At 31.6% G+C, this 27770-nt stretch overlaps 2 protein-coding genes across 5 annotated transcripts in view; both read left to right on the top strand.

Annotated features, from left to right (window-relative positions):
- LOC148612738 (small RNA 2'-O-methyltransferase-like) overlaps nucleotides 1-8358 on the top strand; it is an 18381-nt gene extending 10023 nt beyond the window's left edge. For all 3 annotated transcript variants that reach the window (XM_088594431.1, XM_088594430.1, XM_088594432.1), the window contains one exon: nucleotides 1095-8358. In XM_088594431.1, coding sequence (XP_088450557.1) covers nucleotides 1095-1308 — 214 coding nt within the window. In that variant the 3' untranslated portion in view covers nucleotides 1309-8358. The remainder of the gene's footprint in view (nucleotides 1-1094) is intronic.
- A 4216-nt stretch (nucleotides 8359-12574) lies between these two features.
- Nucleotides 12575-27399, top strand: LOC148612739 (uncharacterized). 2 transcript variants are annotated; one of them, XM_088594421.1, is made up of 14 exons: nucleotides 12575-12730; nucleotides 14546-14797; nucleotides 16444-16545; nucleotides 16861-16998; nucleotides 17935-18030; nucleotides 19030-19173; nucleotides 19854-19949; nucleotides 20489-20637; nucleotides 22020-22118; nucleotides 22920-23050; nucleotides 23708-23838; nucleotides 24301-24348; nucleotides 24810-25006; nucleotides 25375-27399. In XM_088594421.1, the coding sequence occupies exons 1-14, from the start codon at nucleotides 12686-12688 to the stop codon at nucleotides 25610-25612; spliced, it is 1866 nt and encodes a 621-aa protein (XP_088450547.1). In that variant the 5' UTR covers nucleotides 12575-12685; the 3' UTR covers nucleotides 25613-27399. The 2 variants fall into 2 exon arrangements, with proteins under 2 accessions (XP_088450547.1, XP_088450548.1); XM_088594422.1 differs by lacking the exon at nucleotides 12575-12730 and adding an exon at nucleotides 13337-14374.
- Nucleotides 27400-27770: the final 371 nt, after the last annotated feature.

Genomic DNA, 27770 nt, shown 5'->3' on the forward strand with positions numbered 1-27770 from the left:
GGCCAAATACTGATAACTTAGAGGCATTAAAAAAAAAACAGTATCGAAAAACTTGAATTGCATGCCATGTGTTATTTTCTTGAAAGAAATGTAGAAACTTACAAGTAAAATTTTACTGTGTCGGCTATCTTTTTTTTTAAAGATAGTACTTGTTTTAAATATGAAATATTGTATCTCACATGTGTAATGCAATGTAAATCTTTAGTAATCATTCAAACAATATGCACAAGTCGAAAGGTCACATAATTTATATTTATCATATTGTTTAGAATGCTTTAAACTAACCAAAGGTTTGAGATAATCTAGAGACTGAAACAAAATTAAATGAAATGCTTTTAAGGGGAGATAACTATTATTTTCCTATCACATTATTTGGCTTCATATACCTGTACATATGAAAATTCATTGTTTCTCTCATCATTATAACTAATTGTACCCCGCTATAGATGTAGGTATAACTTAATATAAGATGTAGATATAATCCACAATTTCTTAGCAAAAAAATGTTGTAAGATAGGGGTGCTGATTATATATATATAAAGGGACATGTCAAAGTCAAACCTCTTTTGTACTTTAAAAATTTATTCAGATAAGATAAGTGTTCTATTTTCCTAGGTTAAAAATACATTTGAATTGATACAACAGGACTTTAAGGAGGTAGACCTAGGGTAAGGGACATAACTAATGAAATCAGTGATATGTTTGTATCATATTCAATTTCACCAAAGCCTCTCAAGCTTCTGGTTGAAGCAGAATAAAATGAATTCAAGTTAATTAGATGCTTACATAATATTGATGTAAAATGCTGAATACAAATGTTCCAATGATTTTTAAGAGTTGTGTCCCTTACCCTAGGTCTACCTCCTTAAATAATGTCAGGTTTAGACAGATTTTGGGTTTATTGTGGGTTCAGTTTAAGCAGTTTTCACTGATATTGTGCATAAGTACAGCTGTTTATTGTCCCATAAAACTCACATTTTTTCGGTACTGAGTTATGTTATGAATTCTTTTCTATTTAAACATATAAAGTACTAAGTAATTAGTTATTTTTTTATAGTCTGAACAAACTGTTAAGTACAAAAAATTATCTTCAGGGAATTTTTACTGAAAAACAACTACACAATAACAAGTAACGAGGACAATGTAGATTGTGTTTGTATAGACCTTGAGCAGGGGGACTATAGAAGTATGTGGTATGGAGATGAAGATATTTCTGAAAATGTTAATGATGATGATGATGATGGCAAACAGGAACTGCAAACAAGGGAGACAACTCGCTACAGTGATGTTGTGGAATGCTGGGATTAAAGTGTCATTAAGGAGTATATCAGGAAACATAATTACTTAATGTTCTGTAACCTGTCTTAATTAGATAGTGAATCTTTCTAAAATAAACTCTTTTACTCTGCCGAAACTGCACAGACTTTTTGTATCACGCTAGAATTCTAACAAATAGACTTCTGGGCTACAAGATTGAAATCATCACTACAGAAGTTTTATGGTTGTCATCATGAACTTGTGGGTCATTACGGTACATCCATCTGCTCCATGAAAACTGATCTGTTCAACATTTCGTAGTTTTCCTTTCCTCTTTCGTCTATCCTGGACTTGACTTTTTATGAGCAACTCAGTGGGTGTTTCTAGAAAAGCAGACGATGCTTAACCTACCAGTGCACCTGGTCCATGCTCCCAGTTTTTAGTGGAGTCTTAGTTGCTCATTTACTTTTGTTACTCTGTATGTATGATTTTAGTTACTTTCTATTTTCTCTGTTTACATTTCTTTTTTATGTTTTACTTTTGATAGGATAACAGTTACATTTAATAATGATACTGAATATACCATGTGGAACATCTCAACAAGCTTGTGAGCGCGAGTAGAGATATTCCACATGATATTTTCAGTATCAAAATCGAAAGTAATTATTCTTTTTATCGGTAATCCAATAATGGCAGTTTGGATAAATTTAATTTACTTTTAGTAAAAAATCTAGTAGTATGACTACTAGTTGTTGTGTGTGACATCATTTTCATTCAAACTCTAAAGGAGGATCTAATGACGTCACAATCACTCTCAATAACTTGATGGGTTTTTTCGAATATCTTGTTATGTACGAGATATAGAAAAAATATCTGTCAAAAAGATCAAAGGAAAAGAGTAAAGATTAACGATAAATAATCATAACATACATGTACATGATTTCTGGTAAATGGTTATGTAAGGAAAGAGGACAGTGCTCTCAACAGTAACGATCTAATCATTAGAAATTTATTACCTTTGACACTGAGAGTCTGATTTTTCTATGACATGAAATGAAACAAAAATATATTCTGCTTATATGCATAATTGATTAGATTGGTCATGTCAAAATCTAATAAATGTGCAATACAGATTGAAGTTCTACATATAATCCTCATGTTTGGCATTTTTTTTTCCTTTTTGAGTTAAGATTGAATTTGATGATTGTAATAAAGGAAGAGACGATGAGATGAGAAAACATTTGCAAAAACAATTTAACAGTGGATTATATGAATGTATTGTAATACTGCAGTACTATTTTAGAAGATGTAGCCATGATGAATTGCAAGAATAACTACCATTCATTTGTTTTAAGTACTAGTTCATGTAAAATTCAGGCATTGCCTATGGTAGAGGTGATTCATGGTGTAGAAAACCCATTGAATAGATGTTGCTTTTATGGTCTACAAATATTATATTTTATGTGACAGTAGTCTTTCCTGTATTTAGATCTGAACTTTTGAGAAAACTACACTTTAATCTTCTACTAAAATCAACCAAATCAAACCAAGTCAAGAACGATAACTCTTGCAAAATGCTAATTTCAGGTGCAATATACATAGACTTTATCTCAAAAGCCCAACACCCAAATGGAAACTAAGTCTAGTTTTGTGGTCTATAACTGATTCTGAATAAGAAATAAAAGTGAATTTGGTGGTTTTTTTTACATGCATGAACCACCTCCTGCCTCCTTTTTATAAAGACTAGTATTTAAAACATATGAAAATCAAATGCCTAGGACCGACATGGAATAGTGCCAATAAACACACATAGAAACAAATGTTTTTTTCCAAAATTATATAAAACCATTCTGTTTTCATTCATTAAGTGTAAGTGTAAGTAATAATCAGGCAAAATGGGAAATATCAGATACATACATGTCAATAACCCACCAATCTGACAATGTGATATCACTCAATGATACTTTCTCTATTTGAAAAGACCATTATTTAATCTCTGCATCACTGGCTTTGCTCAGACATTTTTCAATAGAATATTAGAAAAATGAGGTTTTTGACATGGCTATCTGCCCTTGAAATGTTCATTTTCAGTGCATTTCAATAAGATTATAACTCAATGGTCCGTCATAGTATGGAAAATCCTGTCTTTTTCCTTGATTCTGATGGTGCAGATAGTCAAATTACATAATCAAAATTGTGGGTTTTACTATACCATGTTTCAGCCACTTCTGGATTCTTACAAACACTGACACTTAAGTTCTATGGAATACAATTAATTGCGTTATGATTTCTATATATTTGCTTTTCATGGGTAATTTTTAGTCTTCAACATATGTTTTTTTTTTTCATCATGGCTCAAAACATATGAAAAACACATGAGAAACATTGGTTTTCTAGGTGCTCTCAAAGCATGTGAAAGTTTGGCAACAAAATACCCAAGAGTCATCAGTAAAAAAAAAAATATGTAGCATTTTTTTCTGTGTAAGATGAATGTAGGTCGTAGACATTGTATATATCTGTGAATAAGTTTAAAATATCTTTTATATTGACTTGGTACTAAGACATGAGCAAATGTTAATTATTCTATCAAATGATCTTTCATTGGAGTCCTTTGTGTTTGTTATGATAATCATTTGTCATGTGTTAATGTTTGTACATTTGCTTAAAAACTAAATAACTGCACATGAGTTTTGAAATAGCCAATGAGAAAGTTCTGTAATACTTTCTGAAGATTCAACTGATCACTACTTAACTCTTCTATTATTCAATAGTTCTTTGAGACAAGTCCAGTTAATAACAATATTCACTCCCAGTTTTCAGAATGTAATTTTGAACATCCTTCTGGAAGTTATAAGAAAGTCAATTCTTTTTTTGCTTTTGAATAAGGGTAGGGTTAAAATAGTAATTTAACATTGTAATAGAAAAGCATCATTCAACTATTTAACAATCTCTCATCTTTCTAGAAAAGGCAGAGGATGCTTACCCTACCTGTGCACCTGGTCCATACTCCCAGTTTTTAGTGGAGTGCAGGTTGCTCATTTACTTATGTTTATAGATGCATGTTCTTGTTGTCAGTTTTTGGTATGACGTGGGTTGTGTCCTTATTGTGTGACTTATGATGTACCGTGTTTCTCAACCCCTGCATGGGAAGAATTGGGGATTGAGATTACATACTGTAAGGGCATAATATTTCCATACTTTTTCGCTGTACCTGTGTATAATGCTGTTTTTTGGGCCAGCTGCAGTCTGCCCTGTGGTGTGAGGGTTTCCTCGTCATTCATTGAAGACACATGGGTAATCTTGGGCTGAACATTTGTTATCTCTTTGAAATATTGACCAAGTTTATTCTCGTTATATTTCATGTTCATTGTTTTGTGTTTCTGTTTTCCTTGTCTTGTCCTTTGCCCTGGATTGTGTTCTTTTAGATTAACGTTCTTATTTTGGTTTCCATGATTTCCTAAGAACACGTGAGTTCTTACCTAGTATTTGCTGTTTGTTTCTGAGTGTGATTGCTGGTTTCTTTGTCTTGGACTTGACTTGAGTCCTATTTGCGTACCAGTACATCAGTATTTCTTACTTTGTTGATGAAGAAGGACTTTTAACCAAACAAAAAAAAAACATCAAGTAAGAATATCTCATCCTAATGTTTTTAATGATCGGTTTGTCTTTAAATAATGTTTTGTAAAGCATTTAACAAAGTCAAATAGCTAGAAAAACACCATAATTTTCCACACTTTTTTAGCTCACCTGGTCCAAAGGGCCATGTGAGATATTGCCGTCACTTGGCGTCCGTCTTCGTCGTCTGTCGATGTCGTTAACTTTGCAAAACTCTTCTCATCTGATACTACTGGATAAATTAGAACCAAACTTGGTATGATTGTTCCTTAATTAGGGTATTCTGCATAGAACTAATGTGGGATTTTTTTTTTTTTTTTTTGAAAAATCTGGCCACCTTTACTAAGACCAGACACAAGTTTTTTTTCATATATCTCAAAAACCGTTAAGTTTATCAAAATTCTGCTATTTTTGATACAACAACTTTTAAACATTTTCTCCCCCATTAAAAAAATGGACAGGTTTCAATGAAACGTAATTTAATTGTGCCTTAGGTCTGAGCGTTAGGAATTTTTATAAAAAAAAAACATGGTTGCCTTTTATAAAATATATAATATGTTTTATCATGCCAGGTGAGCGAATCAGGTTATTTAGAGCCTCTAGTTTTGTCAAGCTTGCAAGTATATATTAAAAATGTGTGCATTGCTGAACCACGACAAATTACAGATCCAGTTTGAATAATGTTTTAGTCCATAGTCCATTGTTGCTTTTTTTATTTTTGTTTGTTTGTTTGTTTGTTGTTTTTTTTTATGTTTTGTTTTGATTTGATTTTTGTTTGTTCGTTTGTTCGCTGAGTTATTGCCCGTTGACTTGAAAAATTAATGCAGACTCGGTCTTCCGCACTTTTCTCGGTAACATTAGCATTCTTTAATTCTTCCGGTGTTCCATGCAGTACTCACACAATAATTGTTTCGATTGTGGTAGCCCTTTTTTGATATGATTGATTGAACACATATGTCGTTTACATTGACGTAAAACAAACTGCGTTGGGTCAATATTCTATTTATTAAACTTCTCCATTGAACGTGTGTCTATTCATTGACCTTGACACATCTGATATATCAAATTAAGCTCTAATTAAGAATGATATTCAACTGATATTTTTTTACACCAACACTATATTATTCAGATATTTACATTTTTAAGCAAATTGTAAAAGTATATTTAGGAATGAACTGAACACGTTGTGACGGTCAGTGTGTCGGTTTTCATATCAAACTCGTGTGATATGATCGTCTGATGATAATAAGTATAGTAAAACCGATATCTACTGTAACCATTAGGGTTATTCAGTAAAATAACATTGATATCTGTATTTTTGGTATATATATTCGTATTAGAAAATCTTTTTACTGGAATTAAGAGTTTAATATATATCGATTAACACTCGGTATTTTCTAAAGATCTGTTTTGGGGATTAAAATTGATTTGGGATGTGGTTGTGTATAGGATAAAACTTCATCTGAGGCTTCCATTCATGATAATTTATTACTTTATTATGTCATTGACTCCCCTCCACCCGACATATTCTCTCATCATATTCAGAATCTATTTGGCTTTTTCTGAAAATTTTCGATCATGCCTCTCAAGTAGTGATTTTTCTTTTTTACTTCATGTAAAAAACCGTGTCAGATTTGTTCGTGAATTTTTTAGTAGCACTCCGGCTAAAGATCATGCAAAATGTGATTCATGGGTAAAAAGCCTACATATTTTTATTTTTGATATTTTGTTTGAAATGTCATAGTAAACAGAAATTAACGTGGTTTTTCATATAACCCGTGCTCTTAGGAGATAAAAATAGAATATAGAATGTACTGTAGATTTCAAAATTAAGGGAGATAAATCTGTAAATGGCGCTCAAATACAATAGAATCTAGTGGATTTTCAATGTTGATTATCTCCTAAGAGCAGGCAGATTTGAATAAATAATTACACATTTCATAGTACAGCCCCATAAAACAACTTAATTACAAAAATAAAAATATGTAGCCTTTTTAGGGTGTATCACATTTTTCAGATTTTGCATGATTTTTACAAAGACGGCTACGTAATATTTACTATAATCGTTCAGATTCCCATAAGAACTCTTTTGTAAAGCATGGAAAGTGATACTTATAAAACATCACCCTATATCAACCGTTAGGGTATACTGCTAGTTTTGGCAGCTGTTTAAAAACTGAAACACGATTGTAAGATATTTGAACTTTGAACATCATGATCGGTTCCAAAAGGTTAAATGATAATTTGTTGGTTTTTTTTACCTATGCTCAATTAAAAAAATAATATGTGTGTATATTTTTAAAAGATGCTTTTAGTATATCAGACTTCAAAATGGTTTCTAAGCGTTATACTTTGAGTCAAAGAAATAGATTAGTAAACGGTGATGTTGAACATGTAGACGTTTGTGTATTTTTTTATGTTCCGTATCGTTTTTAACGATCCATCACCCCGTAAGAGTGATTGTGGACTTCTATTTAGACAATCAATTGATTTTGTAAAATATCATAAAAATGTTGAATGCCAAGGGGTCATATAGAGAAGAAAGGTAGTTTTTACTAAATAATTCATTAATGATATATGGTGTAGAATGTTAATTCCATACAATAAATGAAATAATGCAAAGTATGTAAAAGTCAATTTTGTAATTATACTCATATCAATTGCAATTAGGGTTATTTGAGGAAGGATTCATTTTATAAGGAGGAAAGGGGAATATGGGAATGGTTGTTTGGAATAGTTCGTAAGTTTAAAAGGACTGGAAGAACGTCGTCTTCACTAAAACTCTGAGTCCATACATCAAAATTGTCTACTCTCTTTTGCCTTGGTACAAATAAGTGTACTGTCTGCATGTATGCTGTATATTTTGTTATCTTTTAACCACATCCAGTGTGATAAAAAAAAAACATTGTAAGTATTTATACACATGTACTGTAGATTATAGTGTATCTAGATAACGCCGATCCTAGACGTCCAAACCCAATGATCAACATTGTGTGATAAACTATGTGACAATTCTACATAGTTGAGTTGTTAAGTTAATGTTCAGGTTGAAATGGATCTTTAGTCATTCTTTAGAAAAGAAGGTAGAGTTAAAAGAATATTTCAAAATATTTTGTATGGGTGAGGGGTATTGGGGTATAATTATTTTATAAGAAGAAATAGGAATATACTTAACTTTGGAGGGGCGAAAGTGAATATCTTCAAACTGCCTCCTCTTGATCGTTATTATTGTAAAAAAAAATGAGTGTTCGAGTTCAAAGTCTACTTCTCCATGCAATGTTTGACTAAAATATGTAGTATTTTAGTCTTCTTGATCAATTTTTGTGGTTAGACAATCATTATTGGTTTTGTTTATTTAATCATAATGTTATTGGCGGAAATTATATTTATTGCATGGTGAATCGAAATAAAAAAAACTAATTAGTAATATACGTGTAATCTCAGAGTCGAAATTAAACATACAGTTAAAATACAGAGATAAAAAAATTCACGGAAAAACGTGTATACCAGAGACATGAAGGCAAATTTAACCATCATTGCGGTCTCCTTGATAAGAAGGAATAATGAACAACTATAAAAACACTTTAATGGTGCAAACTTCCTAATTTGTTGTGTATGAGGGGTTGGGGAATGGAGTTTTCGAATGGGGTTGAGTATAATGGGAAATTCAGCTTAAAATATAGTTCCTATTGGTATATAAATCAAATTTCATTAAATTCATGACAAAAGTTTAAATGTTTAAGAACTTAAAAAAATATTTCAAGTTGGTAATGTTAGAATATTATTTAAAAATGCAACTAGGCCACAATGAATACCGGGGATATTCTTTGGCGTAAATAGAGAGTTTATACCATTCAAGAGATGTATCATATAGAGACCAAAATGTTATATGTGATTAAACGAGTGTTCAAACTCTATTAGTACTTATTAAACGAGTGTTCAAAATCTATTAGTACTTAAACAACACTTTTGAATGACCTATATTTGTGTATCTATATACCAGACCATTTTAGCTTATAACTGTCTCATTGAAACTTCTATATTGCAACAAAGAAATGCATGAACTGTAAACTTTTAGTTTATCTATATAAGTAGTATTACTGAAAAAAGTAAACCCCCTTTGTTTAAATATTCAAGTGTTGTACTGATGAAGATTGTTTCAAAACTTGATTACAAAACGTTTTCTTTCTCTAGCATAAAACTGATTCATCTGCGGTAAAAGGATTTCAGATACATTATTAGCACATTTGAATGAAATGTGAATAGCGTCACACAGTTGACATGTATTACATCATAAAATTCTTTCCACTGACTTCAATAAAAATACGGTAAGGGCATAATATTTCCATACTTTTTCGCTGTACCTGTGTATAATGCTGTTTTTTGGGCCAGCTGCAGTCTGCCCTGTGGTGTGAGGGTTTCCTCGTCATTCATTGAAGACACATGGGTAATCTTGGGCTGATAAATTCCATCTCTTTGAAATATTGACCAAGTTCATTCTCGTTATATTTCGTGTTCATTGTTTTGTGTTTCTGTTTTCCTTGTCTTGTCCTTTGCCCTGGATTGTGTTCTTTTAGATTAACGTTCTTATTTTGGTTTCCATGATTTCCTAAGAACACGTGAGTTCTTACCTAGTATTTGCTGTTTGTTTCTGAGTGTGATTGCTGGTTTCTTTGTCTTGGACTTGACTTGAGTCCTATTTGCGTACCAGTACATCAGTATTTCTTACTTTGTTGATGAAGAAGGACTTTTAACCAAACAAAAAAAAACATCAAGTAAGAATATCTCATCCTAATGTTTTTAATGATCGGTTTGTCTTTAAATAATGTTTTGTAAAGCATTTAACAAAGTCAAATAGCTAGAAAAACACCATAATTTTCCACACTTTTTTAGCTCACCTGGTCCAAAGGGCCATGTGAGATATTGCCGTCACTTGGCGTCCGTCTTCGTCGTCTGTCGATGTCGTTAACTTTGCAAAACTCTTCTCATCTGATACTACTGGATAAATTAGAACCAAACTTGGTATGATTGTTCCTTAATTAGGGTATTCTGCATAGAACTAATGTGGGAATTTTTTTTTTTTTTTTTTTTTGAAAAATCTGGCCACCTTTATTAAGACCAGACACAAGTTTTTTTTCATATATCTCAAAAACCGTTAAGTTTATCAAAATTCTGCTATTTTTGATACAACAACTTTTAAACATTTTCTCCCCCATTAAAAAAAATGGACAGGTTTCAATGAAACGTAATTTAATTGTGCCTTAGGTCTGAGCGTTAGGAATTTTTATAAAAAAAAAAAAACATGGTTGCCTTTTATAAAATATATAATATGTTTTATCATGCCAGGTGAGCGAATCAGGTTATTTAGAGCCTCTAGTTTTGTCAAGCTTGCAAGTATATATTAAAAATGTGTGCATTGCTGAACCACGACAAATTACAGATCCAGTTTGAATAATGTTTTAGTCCATAGTCCATTGTTGCTTTTTTTATTTTTGTTTGTTTGTTTGTTTGTTGTTTTTTTTTATGTTTTGTTTTGATTTGATTTTTGTTTGTTTGTTTGTTCGCTGAGTTATTGCCCGTTGACTTGAAAAATTAATGCAGACTCGGTCTTCCGCACTTTTCTCGGTAACATTTGCATTCTTTAATTCTTCCGGTGTTCCATGTAGTACTCACACAATAATTGTTTCGATTGTGGTAGCCCTTTTCTGATATGATTGATTGAACACATATGTCGTTTACATTGACGTAAAACAAACTGCGTTGGGTCAATATTCTATTTATTAAACTTCTCCATTGAACGTGTGTCTATTCATTGACCTTGACACATCTGATATATCAAATTAAGCTCTAATTAAGAATGATATTCAACTGATATTTTTTTACACCAACACTATATTATTCAGATATTTACATTTTTAAGCAAATTGTAAAAGTATATTTAGGAATGAACTGAACACGTTGTGACGGTCAGTGTGTCGGTTTTCATATCAAACTCGTGTGATATGATCGTCTGATGATAATAAGTATAGTAAAACCGATATCTACTGTAACCATTAGGGTTATTCAGTAAAATAACATTGATATCTGTATTTTTGGTATATATATTCGTATTAGAAAATCTTTTTACTGGAATTAAGAGTTTAATATATATCGATTAACACTCGGTATTTTCTAAAGATCTGTTTTGGGGATTAAAATTGATTTGGGATGTGGTTGTGTATAGGATAAAACTTCATCTGAGGCTTCCATTCATGATAATTTATTACTTTATTATGTCATTGACTCCCCTCCACCCGACATATTCTCTCATCATATTCAGAATCTATTTGGCTTTTTCTGAAAATTTTCGATCATGCCTCTCAAGTAGTGATTTTTCTTTTTTACTTCATGTAAAAAACCGTGTCAGATTTGTTCGTGAATTTTTTAGTAGCACTCCGGCTAAAGATCATGCAAAATGTGATTCATGGGTAAAAAGCCTACATATTTTTATTTTTGATATTTTGTTTGAAATGTCATAGTAAACAGAAATTAACGTGGTTTTTCATATAACCCGTGCTCTTAGGAGATAAAAATAGAATATAGAATGTACTGTAGATTTCAAAATTAAGGGAGATAAATCTGTAAATGGCGCTCAAATACAATAGAATCTAGTGGATTTTCAATGTTGATTATCTCCTAAGAGCAGGCAGATTTGAATAAATAAATACACATTTCATAGTACAGCCCCATAAAACAACTTAATTACAAAAATAAAAATATGTAGCCTTTTTAGGGTGTATCACATTTTTCAGATTTTGCATGATTTTTACAAAGACGGCTACGTAATATTTACTATAATCGTTCAGATTCCCATAAGAACTCTTTTGTAAAGCATGGAAAGTGATACTTATAAAACATCACCCTATATCAACCGTTAGGGTATACTGCTAGTTTTGGCAGCTGTTTAAAAACTGAAACACGATTGTAAGATATTTGAACTTTAAACATCATGATCGGTTCCAAAAGGTTAAATGATAATTTGTTGGTTTTTTTTACCTATGCTCAATTAAAAAAATAATATGTGTGTATATTTTTAAAAGATGCTTTTAGTATATCAGACTTCAAAATGGTTTCTAAGCGTTATACTTTGAGTCAAAGAAATAGATTAGTAAACGGTGATGTTGAACATGTAGACGTTTGTGTATTTTTTTATGTTCCGTATCGTTTTTAACGATCCATCACCCCGTAAGAGTGATTGTGGACTTCTATTTAGACAATCAATTGATTTTGTAAAATATCATAAAAATGTTGAATGCCAAGGGGTCATATAGAGAAGAAAGGTAGTTTTTACTAAATAATTCATTAATGATATATGGTGTAGAATGTTAATTCCATACAATAAATAAAATAATGCAAAGTATGTAAAAGTCAATTTTGTAATTATACTCATATCAATTGCAATTAGGGTTATTTGAGGAAGGATTCATTTTATAAGGAGGAAAGGGGAATATGGGAATGGTTGTTTGGAATAGTTCGTAAGTTTAAAAGGACTGGAAGAACGTCGTCTTCACTAAAACTCTGAGTCCATACATCAAAATTGTCTACTCTCTTTTGCCTTGGCACAAATAAGTGTACTGTCTGCATGTATGCTGTATATTTTGTTATCTTTTAACCACATCCAGTGTGATAGAAAAAAAACATTGTAAGTATTTATACACATGTACTGTAGATTATAGTGTATCTAGATAACGCCGATCCTAGACGTCCAAACCCAATGATCAACATTGTGTGATAAACTATGTTGACAATTCTACATAGTTGAGTTGTTAAGTTAATGTTCAGGTTGAAATGGATCTTTAGTCATTCTTTAGAAAAGAAGGTAGAGTTAAAAGAATATTTCAAAATATTTTGTATGGGTGAGGGGTATTGGGGTATAATTATTTTATAAGAAGAAATAGGAATATACTTAACTTTGGAGGGGCGAAAGTGAATATCTTCAAACTGCCTCCTCTTGATCGTTATTATTGTAAAAAAAAATGAGTGTTCGAGTTCAAAGTCTACTTCTCCATGCAATGTTTGACTAAAATATGTAGTATTTTAGTCTTCTTGATCAATTTTTGTGGTTAGACAATCATTATTGGTTTTGTTTATTTAATCATAATGTTATTGGCGGAAATTATATTTATTGCATGGTGAATCGAAATAAAAAAAACTAATTAGTAATATACGTGTAATCTCAGAGTCGAAATTAAACATACAGTTAAAATACAGAGATAAAAAAATTCACGGAAAAACGTGTATACCAGAGACATGAAGGCAAATTTAACCATCATTGCGGTCTCCTTGATAAGAAGGAATAATGAACAACTATAAAAACACTTTAATGGTGCAAACTTCCTAATTTGTTGTGTATGAGGGGTTGGGGAATGGAGTTTTCGAATGGGGTTGAGTATAATGGGAAATTCAGCTTAAAATATAGTTCCTATTGGTATATAAATTAAACTTCATTAAATTCATGACAAAAGTTTAAATGTTTAAGAACTTAAAAAAAATATTTCAAGTTGGTAATGTTAGAATATTATTTAAAAATGCAACTAGGCCACAATGAATACCGGGGATATTCTTTGGCGTAAATAGAGAGTTTATACCATTCAAGAGATGTATCATATAGAGACCAAAATGTTATATGTGATTAAACGAGTGTTCAAACTCTATTAGTACTTATTAAACGAGTGTTCAAAATCTATTAGTACTTAAACAACACTTTTGAATGACCTATATTTGTGTATCTATATACCAGACCATTTTAGCTTATAACTGTCTCATTGAAACTTCTATATTGCAACAAAGAAATGCATGAACTGTAAACTTTTAGTTTATCTATATAAGTAGTATTACTGAAAAAAGTAAACCCCCTTTGTTTAAATATTCAAGTGTTGTACTGATGAAGATTGTTTCAAAACTTGATTACAAAACGTTTTCTTTCTCTAGCATAAAACTGATTCATCTGCGGTAAAAGGATTTCAGATACATTATTAGCACATTTGAATGAAATGTGAATAGCGTCACACAGTTGACATGTATTACATCATAAAATTCTTTCCACTGACTTCAATAATGACATTTCCTCTTAAGATTCAAATCTCTCTCCTTTTTATAAGTAATTTTTTTTTTAAATATTTCATACACATTTTCATAGCTAATGTGATGCAATGAAAAAGTGCTTCCATAAGAAATATGTTATATTCATCGATGATTTTCCAATTGCTTAGAATTTGTCAATTCTGACGTAAGCACAAACGCAATAATAGGTCTAGGACAAGAAATCAGACATATTAAGAAAATCGATGGATGCTTATGTTAGTGCTGGTGTATAGGTTAGGTAAAATAGTTATTTTGGGATGACCTAATTCTTCATTTCAAAATTATTTGATGTTTCCTGCTACATGTCCTGCTATGTGTAACGCGCGAGTTGATACGCTGACCTTATAAACACGGAGCAATGGAGAACATCGAAATTTAGGTAAGAACGCATGTTTCATAAGATTACAATGTATGATCGATTAGAGCTGTTAAAAATTAATATACTGTCTAAATCTAAAATCGCATGTTGAATTTAACTTATTTTCATGTATAGCCATAAACCCATCTCGAATTATGTCATTTTCATGTTCTATATTATATTCTATTTCAGCTGTCGCCTTGGTACAAGTATGAATCCTTGAAAACATATATCAACGCACAAAACACTACATTTTGTTTTGGAATTCGACTAAGACTTTTAGACAATTATCTGACTATGAATGCAACATCTCAATTGACATTCAAGATGGCCGTCACTGCCTATGCTAAATATGCCTTTGGATTGCGAGAGACTGACGATTTGTGTCATCACACAAACTGTTCTGGCAATGGATTTTGTCAGGATGGACAATGTATTTGTCTGGTATGTTTTTGAAAAAAACTTTTTAAAGCATAGTTTATAAGTTGGGTTGGTTTGGCATTTGTCTGTTCATTTCTTTTTAACTTATGATTAATATGATTTATCTTATGCCACATTCATTATTTCGATATTATTATGTCGCTGGAGATCACACATGGTTTCATACTGTCTTTACGCGTATGTAATGACTACTTGACTAAATGACTACATTAATACATGAATGTTCGGTCTCATCATCAATGTGATTTGATAAAACACTACATTTTATCTCATCGGTTTACATAAATATCAACAAAAATACCAAAGTGTCAAAAGGAAGGTAATTCAGAGAACTTGACATAAACGTGAAAACAGGAAACAGAAACGATTTACATGCACGAAGTATCGAACAAACTAAAATACAACAACAGGTAAACACTGAAGTAGGCAAAACAAGACATCACACAAAAACTAAAGCTCTAGCAATATAAACTTCTACAAAAAAAGCCGGTAGTGGCATTAGATGCTCCAGAAGGGTAGGGATGCCCTGCTCCGCCAGTGTTCCCCGTCACAATCTCAGTGAGTGAAATTCGGTAAGACTCTAGCTCGAATAATGCAGTAAATGAATTGCCCCCTCTCTAATGACAATGGACAAACCCCGTGCGGGATTCATTCATTGGGTTATATAATCAAAATGTTCATTCCGGCGAGCGCGATTTTGCATATCAATTATGATTTGATTTGCATTCATTGAATATTAAATATACATGTGTTTGAGGCAAAAAAGAAACCTGGTTTAGTCCATTTTAGTAAAAGCACGAGTCATACCCTGCTCTTTTGCTTTTGGATTTAATTTCTTATAAAGCAAATTGCTTCCTGTCTTACACTACGACCTTATATACATATCTACATCGTGGGAAAGGTCATGGCCTACCCAGGGCTTTATAGTTTGTAGACATCATGTGATGAGACAGGTTAATTATTACATAATAAGTAAACTATGACTAGATATCTTACTTTTAGATACTGATATTTAAATCAATATTATCAATATGCTGTGTATGAAATATGAAGTATGTTACAAAACCACCAAAAATATGAAACGAAATAATAATGTGGAATCTCTTTGCTAAATGATCTTTTCTACTGGGATATATTTATAAAAATAAACATATTTATTATGATGAAACGCCTCTTTCTCAAATTGATCGTTATAGTAAGAAATTCACAATCGCCTCTTAAGGAACTGTAAACTTAAGGAGGTAGACCTAGGGTAAGGGACACAACTCTTACAAATCATTGGAACGTTTGTATTCACCATTTTACATCAATCGCATTTAAACATCAAAGTAACTTTTCAAAGGCTTTGGTAAAATTGAATATGATACAAACTCATCACTCATTTCAAGAGTTATGTCACTTACCCTAGGTCTCCCCCTTAAAATACCATACTACTAATTATATTAATGGAGAGAAAACACGAAGTTTTCACAAATCTGCAAAATATATTGAAGGTACGACCTCCTTCGTAAGATGCATTCTATATATTTTTCAAGTTTATGTAAATACTTTACACACATTTTAATATAAAATTTGCTGTTAAGGAGCATATGAACACATCAATCGGTTACCAATACAATGTATAATTTCTTTGAATTTGTATTATTTAGATTCAATTTACTGGTGGTACTTGTCAGGATGCCAATATTGGATATTTCATGGCATTTGGTACTATATTTGTTTCTCTTTGTGTGGTGGCAATAATACAGCTGGTGAGTACAATTATTTAACTTATCTGGTCACGTTTCAACAACACATAATGCTTTAAAAGAGAAGATGAAAAGTGTTTTTATTTTACTTGAACACAGAAGACAGGCAAGCAAAATAAATCGGCAAAATCCACCTATTATTTAACCACTGATTCATTAATTCAAAAAGTGGACATACCAAAGCCTTTAAAAACGGGTAAATGTTTCACCAAAACGGCATATTATAATTTCCAACATTTTGTAAACTTTTGTTTAATACTTATAATTAAAGTCATTTAAAAAAAATCTTATATTGACCATCTAAATGTACATTCACAGTTCTTGTGCATAAGCAATGAATACCAAAATCAGAAGAAGAAATCATGGAGAGAAGCATTCAGTATTACAGGTCCTAAACTATTGTACATATTGACTATACTGGCCACAGGAGTAAGAGGAATATACTTCTTTACTAGAGTAAGATTACTGATATATGTATAATGTTTTCACAGTCACGACATAGAACTTTGTAATATAGTTAAACTAAAATATCTTGTTAAAATGAAGAGGGTGTTCACGCAAAAATCAGGCAGTGGGTGGCACATGACAAACTTTGTTTTAAAAAATATTTCATGTATTTCATATCGCAAATGCATCCTTTCTAAAAATCAAACTGCAACGATTAAAGAGAAATAAATTATATAGAAAGCATTGACTTCCATTGAAAAGGGGAGATATCTCTTGGGCAGAATTTGGTTTCTTTTTTAGGGAACTGTAAACTCATTTTCGGAGGGATAAAATTTACCATGTGCCATCCATATAATAGGAAATGCCTGGTTTCTACATGGACAGTCTCTTAAAGTTCCATGCGATTAATACATAAGTTATAACATCAAGTTATTCATTTCACCAAAGTATATCACTGTTGAATGAAGTAGCATTGTTAATAAAATAAGACAGTAGGTGAGTAATGCATGTAAAAAAAAACACCAAATTCACTTCCATAACTCATTTCAGACTACAAAACTGGTCTTAGTTTGTAATTTGGTACTTGCAGTTTTGAGATAAAAATTATATAGATTGTGTATGAAATAAACATTTTGCAAGAGTTATCGTTCTTGATTTGGTTTGAGTTGGTTAATTATAGTGGGAGGATGAAGTGTGTTTTTTTTCAAAAGTACAGATTTAATTACAAAAATGACTATTGTCACATAAACATATAGCATAGACAGACCAAAAGGCATCGTCTGTTCCGTGGGGTTTTCCATACCATTAATCACCTTACTATAGGCAATGTTTAAATTTTATATGGACTGGTACTTAGTAGAAATTAGGTTATTAAAAGACAGTTTTCTATATCACCATACTAGAATTTTAACTATTTTTCTCATTCCATTTTTTTTTATATTTTAGTGGCATCTATCAGACGCAGCAGCTATACATCTATGGAGTGCCTACTATCCTATACTTCTGTCAGGATCTTCATTAGTTGTGTGTTTCTGGGCTGAAGTAAGTTGATGAAGTTGTTTGTATTATTCAATGAAACCTGTCTATACCGAACTCTTCTGTGCTGTAGAATTTATCCGGTTCACATAGGTATTCGGTTTATCAAGTTTAAAAAAACAAAATCAAAAACAAAACATTTGAACCGTTTTGAAAGAATCTCAAACAGTATCTGGTTTTGACAGCTTGCAGTTTTATTCAGGGTTCGGTATAGAGAGGTTTTACTATACTACTACACTGACTATAAAGCGTTTAACATTGGAATAATGCGCTTCATGCTGCGTTCCTTTTACTAGATATGTAACTTGAATATCATGAATGATTCCAGACCTGACTAGATATTCATTATTATTCAGGATTATTCTAGGACATGAAAGACATCTGTATTTGTTATACATTAATTTGAGTTCTAATAAGTACTCGAGTTTTACCTAGACATTTGCTAAATAACAAATTGTGCTCCTTTACTTGCTGACCTATTCATTCACTCTTATGAGGCTGACTTTATAGGTGATCTGATCCGAAATAAAGAACGTCTTTTAGCTAGACCATTTAATCTCAGTTTCCGCTATAAAGATGACGTATTATCGTTAAACAATCCTAGTTTTCATATCACAACTCATACATTATGCCAGAGCTTAGTTTTTAATAGAGGCCGAGATGTTCATTTACTTTTTTTAATTTTGTATGGATTATTTTAGTTACTTTTTGTTCTTAGTTGTGTTTGTCTTTTTTTCATGCCTTGTCTTTGTCCCTCGATTACAGTCTTTTGATTTCCGCTAGAATCATGGTTCTCTTGACTACTCTTCGCATGAGAAGAATACCTAGGTAAACTAGATTTTGATATGAACTGTAGAATATGCGTTGTGTTTCGCATAACTTGTTAAATAACTTATTCTCTACTTACGTAAGTTATTTAAAAGTGTCTATGTTTCTATATTACCCGCACTTAACCTTGCGTTTAAACTTCTTAATGATCAATTCAATAAATAGTCCTTTTTGTAGGCATTTCATCTAGGTGATATTGATTGTGAAAAGCCAAGGTTCCTGAGCAAATCTATAATAGGATTTTCTTTACTGAACGTCGTATTATTCGGACTTTTAGTTACTCAACTTGTTGCTACTGATATAAGTGATCCTGTGGTATCAGTGAGTATGCACATTGTTCTTTATTTTCTAGATATTCTAACATTGTAGTGTATTTGTGGGAAAAATAACTTCGGAATTCTTAAAATGTTGTTTAAAATTTTGTTTTTAAGGGTACGTTAACAAAGTAATATGAGTTGAATGAATAGAATAAGTTTAGAGTGTAAGTATAAATTCCATCACATAAATTATTACATGAATTATCTGTCTTTAATAATTTATCTTCGTTTTTTTTAATACAAAGCATTTTTTCAACTATATGTCACTAGTGTTCAGAAATGTCGTCGTCAACATTTTTTATCTGGATTTGAAGACGCAAGAATTCTAAGATGTCAATTTCATAACTGACCATCGATAGACATTCACAAACAAAGAAACTCTGAAAAATAATAGGTTGCATGACAAGGGAGATAATTGTATTGTATTTTAAAATATTTACGGTTTGAAATTATTTCAATGACCCCGTTTGACGTAACCGTCGATTTCAATTGTTTCTTCAACGAAATATACCAAGACAATCTCTGTTTTACAAAACCAAGTGAACAGTTTTGGTAAAGTTCGAAGGTTACATCAATTAACGATAATTATCAATCAATTTGCAATATCCCACAATTTGCAATTCGCAGTTGGTGTTCCTAATTACTTGTATAATAAGCATTGCACCTATGACATTATATTTATAGGAATATATCTACAGAATATGTAATGGATGCGTAGCTTTACTGTTGATCATCGCAGTTGCTTTTTTTCTTGGTTATGGTGTTGAGGTATACTTCAAGGTTAGTTACAACAATGCACGCAGGGGGACGGGGATACAGATGTTTGGGGGCGGGAATCGGTGGTGGAAAGGGTGGCGAACGTAGTGGATGGGACAGAGAACGGTGGTTGAAGGGGCAAAGAACGGGGAATGAAAAAATACGTGAAGCGGGGATTATGTAGGGAACAATAACCAGGGATCAAATGAAAGGGGTCGGTCAGGTGGGTGAAAGGCGGTGGTTTAGGGAAGTACCACCTGTCAACCCCTCTATCCGTTGCCAACAAAAATATGGAAGGATGTATGAACGGTACTCTCCTTTTATTCAACCAACTCTGAAAGTTGAAATTTTGCTTCCAATGTATGTAGCGATTTATATATAAAGCTGATTGATTCTATATATATCCTCACGAAACAAGCAATGGAAGGATATATAAGGATCAACAATCTAAAAAATATAAAAAAACTCGATTATATAAATACCATTTCAGACTGGATGCAACATATTTATTTTGTATTTATACCACTTGCTTTTATCATAATACTATACTTTCTTGCATGCAGGTGCATGGGGCTTTTAACAACACACAGAGTAATGTGGACAGATGGCAGTTACACATGTCCAGACTAGGGTTAATTGCCCAAGCTTGTCTACAACTGACAACAGCACTTTTTCTTTTCTCTGATGTGCTTAAAGATCAGTGGAAAAATAGGTAGAGTAAAGTAATTTTAAGTGGTTGGTAGGATCTGTACAAAAAAATTATAGTTGTCTATTACGATACTCAATAAAATTGGTTCTTTAATTTTTAAAAGATATAAAAAGAGACATTGTATATGAGGACGCTTACTTCACCGGTACACCTGGCCCATGCTCCCTGTTTTGGTAGAGTCCGGGTCGCACGTACATTTACGTATGTTTCTTTGTGTGTGTAAATTTGGTTATTTCTGTTGTATGTGTCTATTTTTCCTGTCTAGTTTATGTGTCTATTTTTCCTGTCTAGTTTATGTCCCTTAAATATATTCTTTTGATTTTCACTCGAACCTTGGTCCACTTAATTACTCTTTCAGAACTTGAATGAAATGTCTGGTTCATATAGAGTTTTGGTTTGTAATTGATTGATATGTTTTAAGCCGTAATTTAAATGTAGATTTTTTTACATTTGTCTTAAGATGTTTATTGACTTATTCCCATTTAAGGAGATGAGCCTTTTTCAATTCCGTCTTTTCTTTTGACACAATTGTTTTCAATTATCCATCAATGATTTCATTTGAGAAGCCTACCTGAAGTGCACTAATTTCATTATCTTTTACTTGATATATTGTTGTGCTTATTACTTTTTCGGTATATTCTTATAAGAAATTGTTTCCATTTGTTATTGTAATTTGTACAAAAGGTTGCAACAACACTTGTATGGGTAAAACTTCCCGTTCTATGGTCTATGGGGTGGTTGGGGATTTTGAATGAGGAGGATGGGGAAGTATTTATTGATATGTAAAATGTATCAAATTCAATTAAAAAACAATTAAAATGTTGAAGAATTTGAAAATGTAAAATTCAATTTGAAAATGTAAATATTTTATATAGAAAAAAATCGATAGGAATTCAATGGGGGACAGGAATTTTTCTATTGGGAATAGGAAATTCGTAATTGGGATGGGGACAAAGGAGAATGGGGGTTGGTAGTTGGTATAAATTGGAAGTTTATACCATTTATACAATTGTCTAAGGTTGTCGTCGATAGTAATGGTTGGAGTTTAGATAAGTAAAAACATATGAATATTTACGATATCTTTTGGCAAAGACATGTTAAATACATAAAAGATTACAAAACGTGTTTAAGTTTGCATGGATATCATTATCATGCTTGATAATTGAAAAACAAATGACACCATTAAACATGATTTTTCACAGTTTTTGATCTATTCCATGAGGAATATTTCTTAAAAGGAAGTATTTTGCAACAAAAAAGCTAGACCTTTTTCAATATCTGAAGGTTGAGTTATTTAAAAATACCTTTTTTTGAAAACTACGCATAAGTTGACTACTAACATTATGTAATAGAACTATTTAAATATATTTTGTCATTACATACAGTTTACCTGTGATAGATCAGAACTTTTACGACATTGGATTCCGGATTGTCGAGTTTGGGGTTGTTCTATGGTTTCCATGTGTTTTGTGGAACTGTAAAAGGTATGTTTTATTTTCTTAGTTCATATGCAAGATTATCATATAATGTATCATATTAGTCAGGTACTTAAGATGCTCGATGCACATCATAATCATATGGTAATCTTATGATATTCGTATGATAATATGCATATGATCGTTAAATAGTTATGATTATCTAAATTGATTTATCTTAAAATTATTATTTAAATCTCTCCTTATAAACTGTCCAGATTTGTTTATGGCGCATTCCTGGTGAATTTGTTTTTTTTAAAACATTATTTTCTATAATTTACCTGTTTTCTTTGTCAAGAAAAAGTTCGGTCTTTTGTTTACTCCGTTCAAAGCTCGTGGTATACTAATTCATTGTTCTAATTGACGAAAATGATTTAAGAGGGAGACCATAAGAGATCCAGTCAGTAGGTCGTACATGTCCAATTTTGTTTTCAAAAACACTTCATCCATAAGACATTACAAACTCGTGTTTATTAATAAAACTGAATGTCTGTTTGTAGTGTACATCCTTATTAAGAGTTCCACATGCAGTACTAGAAACCTTGCTATTAAAGGAATCGCTTCTTAACTTACTGGTCGTTATTTATTGGGTGGGTTTTAAGTTCCTCCCTTATATAACAAAAAACAACTGGTTTCATAATGAGTGTAAAAATACATTGGAACAAAAACAACTAGTGATATAAAGTTGACATTGTGCCGCCCATATCACAGGATTTTCCTGGGTTTTACATGGACTGTCTAGTAAAAAGAATTCAGAGTGCATTTTACACAGTACATTAGAATTGAACTTTGTTCTTTATGTTTATTTAGTCCGGAAAGCCTGTGGGTCCTAAATCCAAAGAAACTGTTTACAAACCTTAAGATTGATAGGAAACGACAAGAGGAAGAGCATATAGATAGCTGTTTACCAAATTATGGAACAATAAATAATCCTACAGACGGTAAGATATAGAAATGATATGAAGTTTACGGAGCTATTGTTAGATAGTTTTAAATGTTCAAAGAAAAGACGAAGATAAGATTAACTTATTTTTTTCAACATAGTCATGCACAAAATGATTTTAATTTTTAAAGTATATGAAATTTTGGATTCTCAGGGAGAATTTAAGAGTAATCAAGGGAACCAAGGTTATAGCGGCAATCAAAAGAATGTAATCCAGGGGCAAAGACCAGACATGGAAAACAGACATTCACAACAAAGAATATAAAAAAACTAAATTCATACATACAAAGTAACAAAAGCAAATGAGCAACTCGGACTCCACTAAAAACTGGGAGCATGGACCAGGTGAATTGTCAAGGTGTATTGACTTAATTAACTTGCACATTCCATCATATCCAACTATAAAACTCAAGGTTGAAAATTCTCACTGAATTAGTCGGGTTGAAATAAATATTTTGAACCAATGACAGTCTGAAATTTTTTGTCATAATACAAAGGAGCTTACGAACTACTTAAAAAAACATTACTATGGTGCATTTAACCAAACAATTGAATTTTCGATGTTGGGTCCACGCTTTGTCAGCTTAAGTCATTAAGTTTTCCTTGATTTGACTACAGATATCACAAAACGTTATCATTATTTCACTACACACAGGTGTAAAGCAGGATTGTTGGATTTGTTACGACCCTGACAGAACCGACGCTGGCCCATTGATTCATCCATGCCAGTGTAAAGGAGATGTTTCGGCAGTCCACCATGAATGTCTTAGAAAATGGCTGATGGAGGTAAAAGAAACTATATTAAAAACAAACGTTATTGTGATATTTTCATACAAAAGTTGTTTTCCTTGCAGATTTTGACAAAGGCAGGGTCATCCAGGTCACAAATCACAATTCGCATGTTATAGACAATTTGAAGGCACTTCGTGCTAGCATTTATATCTTTTTTTAAATAAATTGACTGAAAAAAGCAAGATGCTTAAACAAAACACAACACGCTCATTCAAAATCCTCTGTAGGAAATTCTAATAGCCTTTTGGGTCATTGAAGTATCTGGAATTGTTTTGTGTTTTTTTTATTTGAATTCGTCGTCGCTTTTTTTCTAATCTTTACGAAACTATATATATCCAAATGTTTTATGTTCTTACTGCGAGTTCTCAATTTATGTACTATAGTCAAGTTTTTACTAGTTTTAGATGTATGAGTTTGGCATTATTTATTATGTCATTTTGTGTCTTCTATTCTCAGTGTCCTACAGAAGAAGATGGGTTCAAATGTAAAGTGTGTAAAAATAAGGTAGGCGAATCAAAAATGGATAACAATAGCAATATTCACTCCAAATTCAAAACTATAGCCACGCTTTGTCACGAGAAAACAACATACTTTATTCAAATATTAAAAACACAAAAATATGAAAAACAATTATCTGATAAGAGAATGTCATGTTACGCTATAACAGACAAGATGTTAGCTATATAAACAAAGTTTTTAATTTTAGTGCCTTTTGACATCATATAAAACTAAGATGAAAATATAGCTATCCATATTACTATATACCAGCATTCTAATTGGTGGTTTCTCTATAGATAAACTTGATTGTTCTATAGAACAAATACTGGTATTTTTTATTCAGAAAATTGTAATATCTATATGATGTATCAGTCTTTTCAGAAACGTTAATACCATGAGCAAGAAATGCCTTACTGAACAATCTTTATCGTAGTTGCCATCTTATCATTTCATTTGACATGTTTTAGTACAAGTTAAAGGAAAGCTGGACATTTACTCCAAGATATATTAAACCGAGACATTGGCTGCAGACATTTTTGTCTCTAGTTGTTATGGTCGGAACCCCATTCGGAACATACACACTTATCCATTCAGTCACAAAGGAAACATACATTGACGTATTAACGATTGGAGTTTGCATCTTAGTTGAAATCGGTTGTGTGAGGTAAATAACGAATAAAACACATTGCACTTTGCACTTTGCATTTTAATACGTTACTTTGAGACGCATGATGAATTAGAGTTACCATTTTTTTTGGAAAATATTCATAGAATATACAATATCAAAGACAAGAGGATGACCAATGCAGAAATGTTTGTTTTCACTTATGATAAAAAGGTAGACTGTACGATCCATCTGTTATCCATGCAGGATTTTACGCAGAAATTGCCTTAAAATTGATTGTCCAATGCATTATACACCAATCGCCAGTACAAAAAGTATTTCTGAATACATTTTGAAACTGCTTCAAAAATATCATTACAAATGATTTTGTCGTAAAAATCTTGTGTTTTGTTCTCTTTTACATGCAGATTTCTAGTTGTGAATTTGGGGATCTGTTATAGACGGAGTCGACTATCTACTGTGAGGATTGAAGGACATGAACCCACTGATATAAAAACTATCTCAAATCAATCCATGAATCAATCATCAAACGACATGTCTCAACGATTACCGGATGTTGTATCTGGGCTGACAAATCAGAGAACCTGTTCTATATCAGTCGAAGCTGTGATAGAAACAAATTACAAATATAACCAAATTTCCTGAAGTTCTTTATTAAAGGGAATTTTCATAACAGATCGAAAATCAAAGTTGCTATGACTCCATCTTTATCAAGGTTATTCAGTAGTGCTAAACTAAAACGACCACATCGAATTTTTCTGTTTTGAATACTATATAATTCAACAGTGAAACAAGTGTAAGTTTACAAAACAATTACATTAGTATATAGACAGCAGTGATTTACCGAATATTCTCAGTGTAAAAATTCTCGATAATTCACACAGTGAAATAAATTCGGAAATTTCACTTTGACACTTTCTCCCGCCAAAACGCCACAAAACAACACAAAAAATATATATATATATATATATCGATCCGCCGCTTACAGAATTTGAATTGTACGTTGAAAATAGCAAAAAATAAGAGAGAGAATCTATATATTATAAATATTTGAGACTTTCTCCCGCCAAAACGTCACAACACGAATATCAATCCGCCTTTCACAAAATTTTTAATTTATGTTGAAAATAATAATGAATTATGGAGGAAATCTATATAATAAATAGGATAATCACTTGTTTATCATGAATACCCAAAATATATTTACTCGTGCCAAGAACCCAATCTAGACGTTCTTCGGCACTCTTGATCATATTTTGGTTTTTCACTCTTTCCAGTTAATTATCCTTCTACATTTTAACACTGTGTTTAACACATTTATTGAGCATATCAGCTATTAAAAAATCATCGTAGATGACTACTTGCATATATAATATGATACATTGTATTTAAGTTAGCCCACTAATCTTGAATGAAAAATGTGATATTTTCATATCAAATACAAAAATGGTCAGATACTTTTTTCCAAACGTTTTCTATTTTTTTTACAATTATGTTGACATAGCGTGTTGTCGTGTTGTTTACAGTCAACAAAAAAGTGTGTTATGATTTAAAGAAAATTACAAGACTACATATGAAGTTATTTGCAGTTATATTACTCAGGAAAAAAAACCCTTCCCAAAACTATCAGTGAATCGGCTGTAACGAAATCAGAATAAACTTCGTATTACTAATAATTATTATGTATCGATTCTTAGTACCGGGATATAGTAATTATTATTGTATTTGTTTTGTGGATACAAATTGTTTTTGAACTTGTTAAATATGATTTATTTTTTATTAATACAGTTAAACCTGTAAAAACTTAACTTTGTCAAAGTATTAATGTTCAGAATGTTATTAGGTTGAAATAACTTTAAAATGTATTCCATGTTATACCAATGGAATCAAAATATCGACATGTTTCTAATATCGGTTTTGACCTGTTTTACTGTAAAATTGTTTATCTTAGAAGTCCTAGACTTTGTATAATTTTGTGTCTTTTAAGTGTCATTCTCTGTAAGAATCAGGCAGTGGGTGAAACATTTTGAAAGTTTAATGTGACAATTTGCACCATTGAAATCAAGATCGAAAATAATGGAAAAAAAGGGCAAGATTTTCTATATCATTTTGGTAAATAGATCTGTTCTTTTAATGAAATGCACTGATCATGAACATTTAAGGGCAGATAACACTGTCAAAATCTTCATTTTTCTAACATTCTGTTGCTAAATATCTAAGCAACTCCAGTGATGCAGAGATCAAATAATGATTCTTTCAAATAGATAAAGCATCCTTGAGTAAAATTATATTGTCAGATATTTGGGTTTTTGACATGCACGTTTCAGATTTTTGTTATTTGCCTGATTCTTAAAACTTACACTTACACTTGGTGCTTAGCATCAACGAACAAAACATTTAGAATATTGTAAATAAACAATATCGGGTGTTGATTTCTGAGGTGTTCACTCTTTTATACAACAATCATACCATCTACCCGAAGGTCACGTGTTTATTTCAATGTATGACTCGTACCTTATGCAAATCATAATTATGCCATCTTTATCTGTTGTCTGTTGGCAGTACAATTGGCTGTGTAGGTGGTACTTATTTATAAAGCAAAACGATATTTTCAAACTGAGCTGAATCAGATTCAATCAAACTTTCAATAAATGTATAAAGACATAAATTAACCTTTATCAAGATTTAACACCTTCTTTAAAGTCTCTATTCATGGATAAGTTTTTGTCAACTTTTACTAGTGTGATTAATTTAGAATTGTGATTTTGCATGGAGTCATATTTCAACTTTTAAAATTTCGAAA

The sequence above is a fragment of the Perna viridis genome, chromosome 7, assembly GCF_037379345.1.
Source record: "Perna viridis isolate PV_CMFRI_1.1 ecotype Kerala chromosome 7, ASM3737934v1, whole genome shotgun sequence".
NCBI classification, from domain to species: domain Eukaryota; kingdom Metazoa; phylum Mollusca; class Bivalvia; order Mytilida; family Mytilidae; genus Perna; species Perna viridis.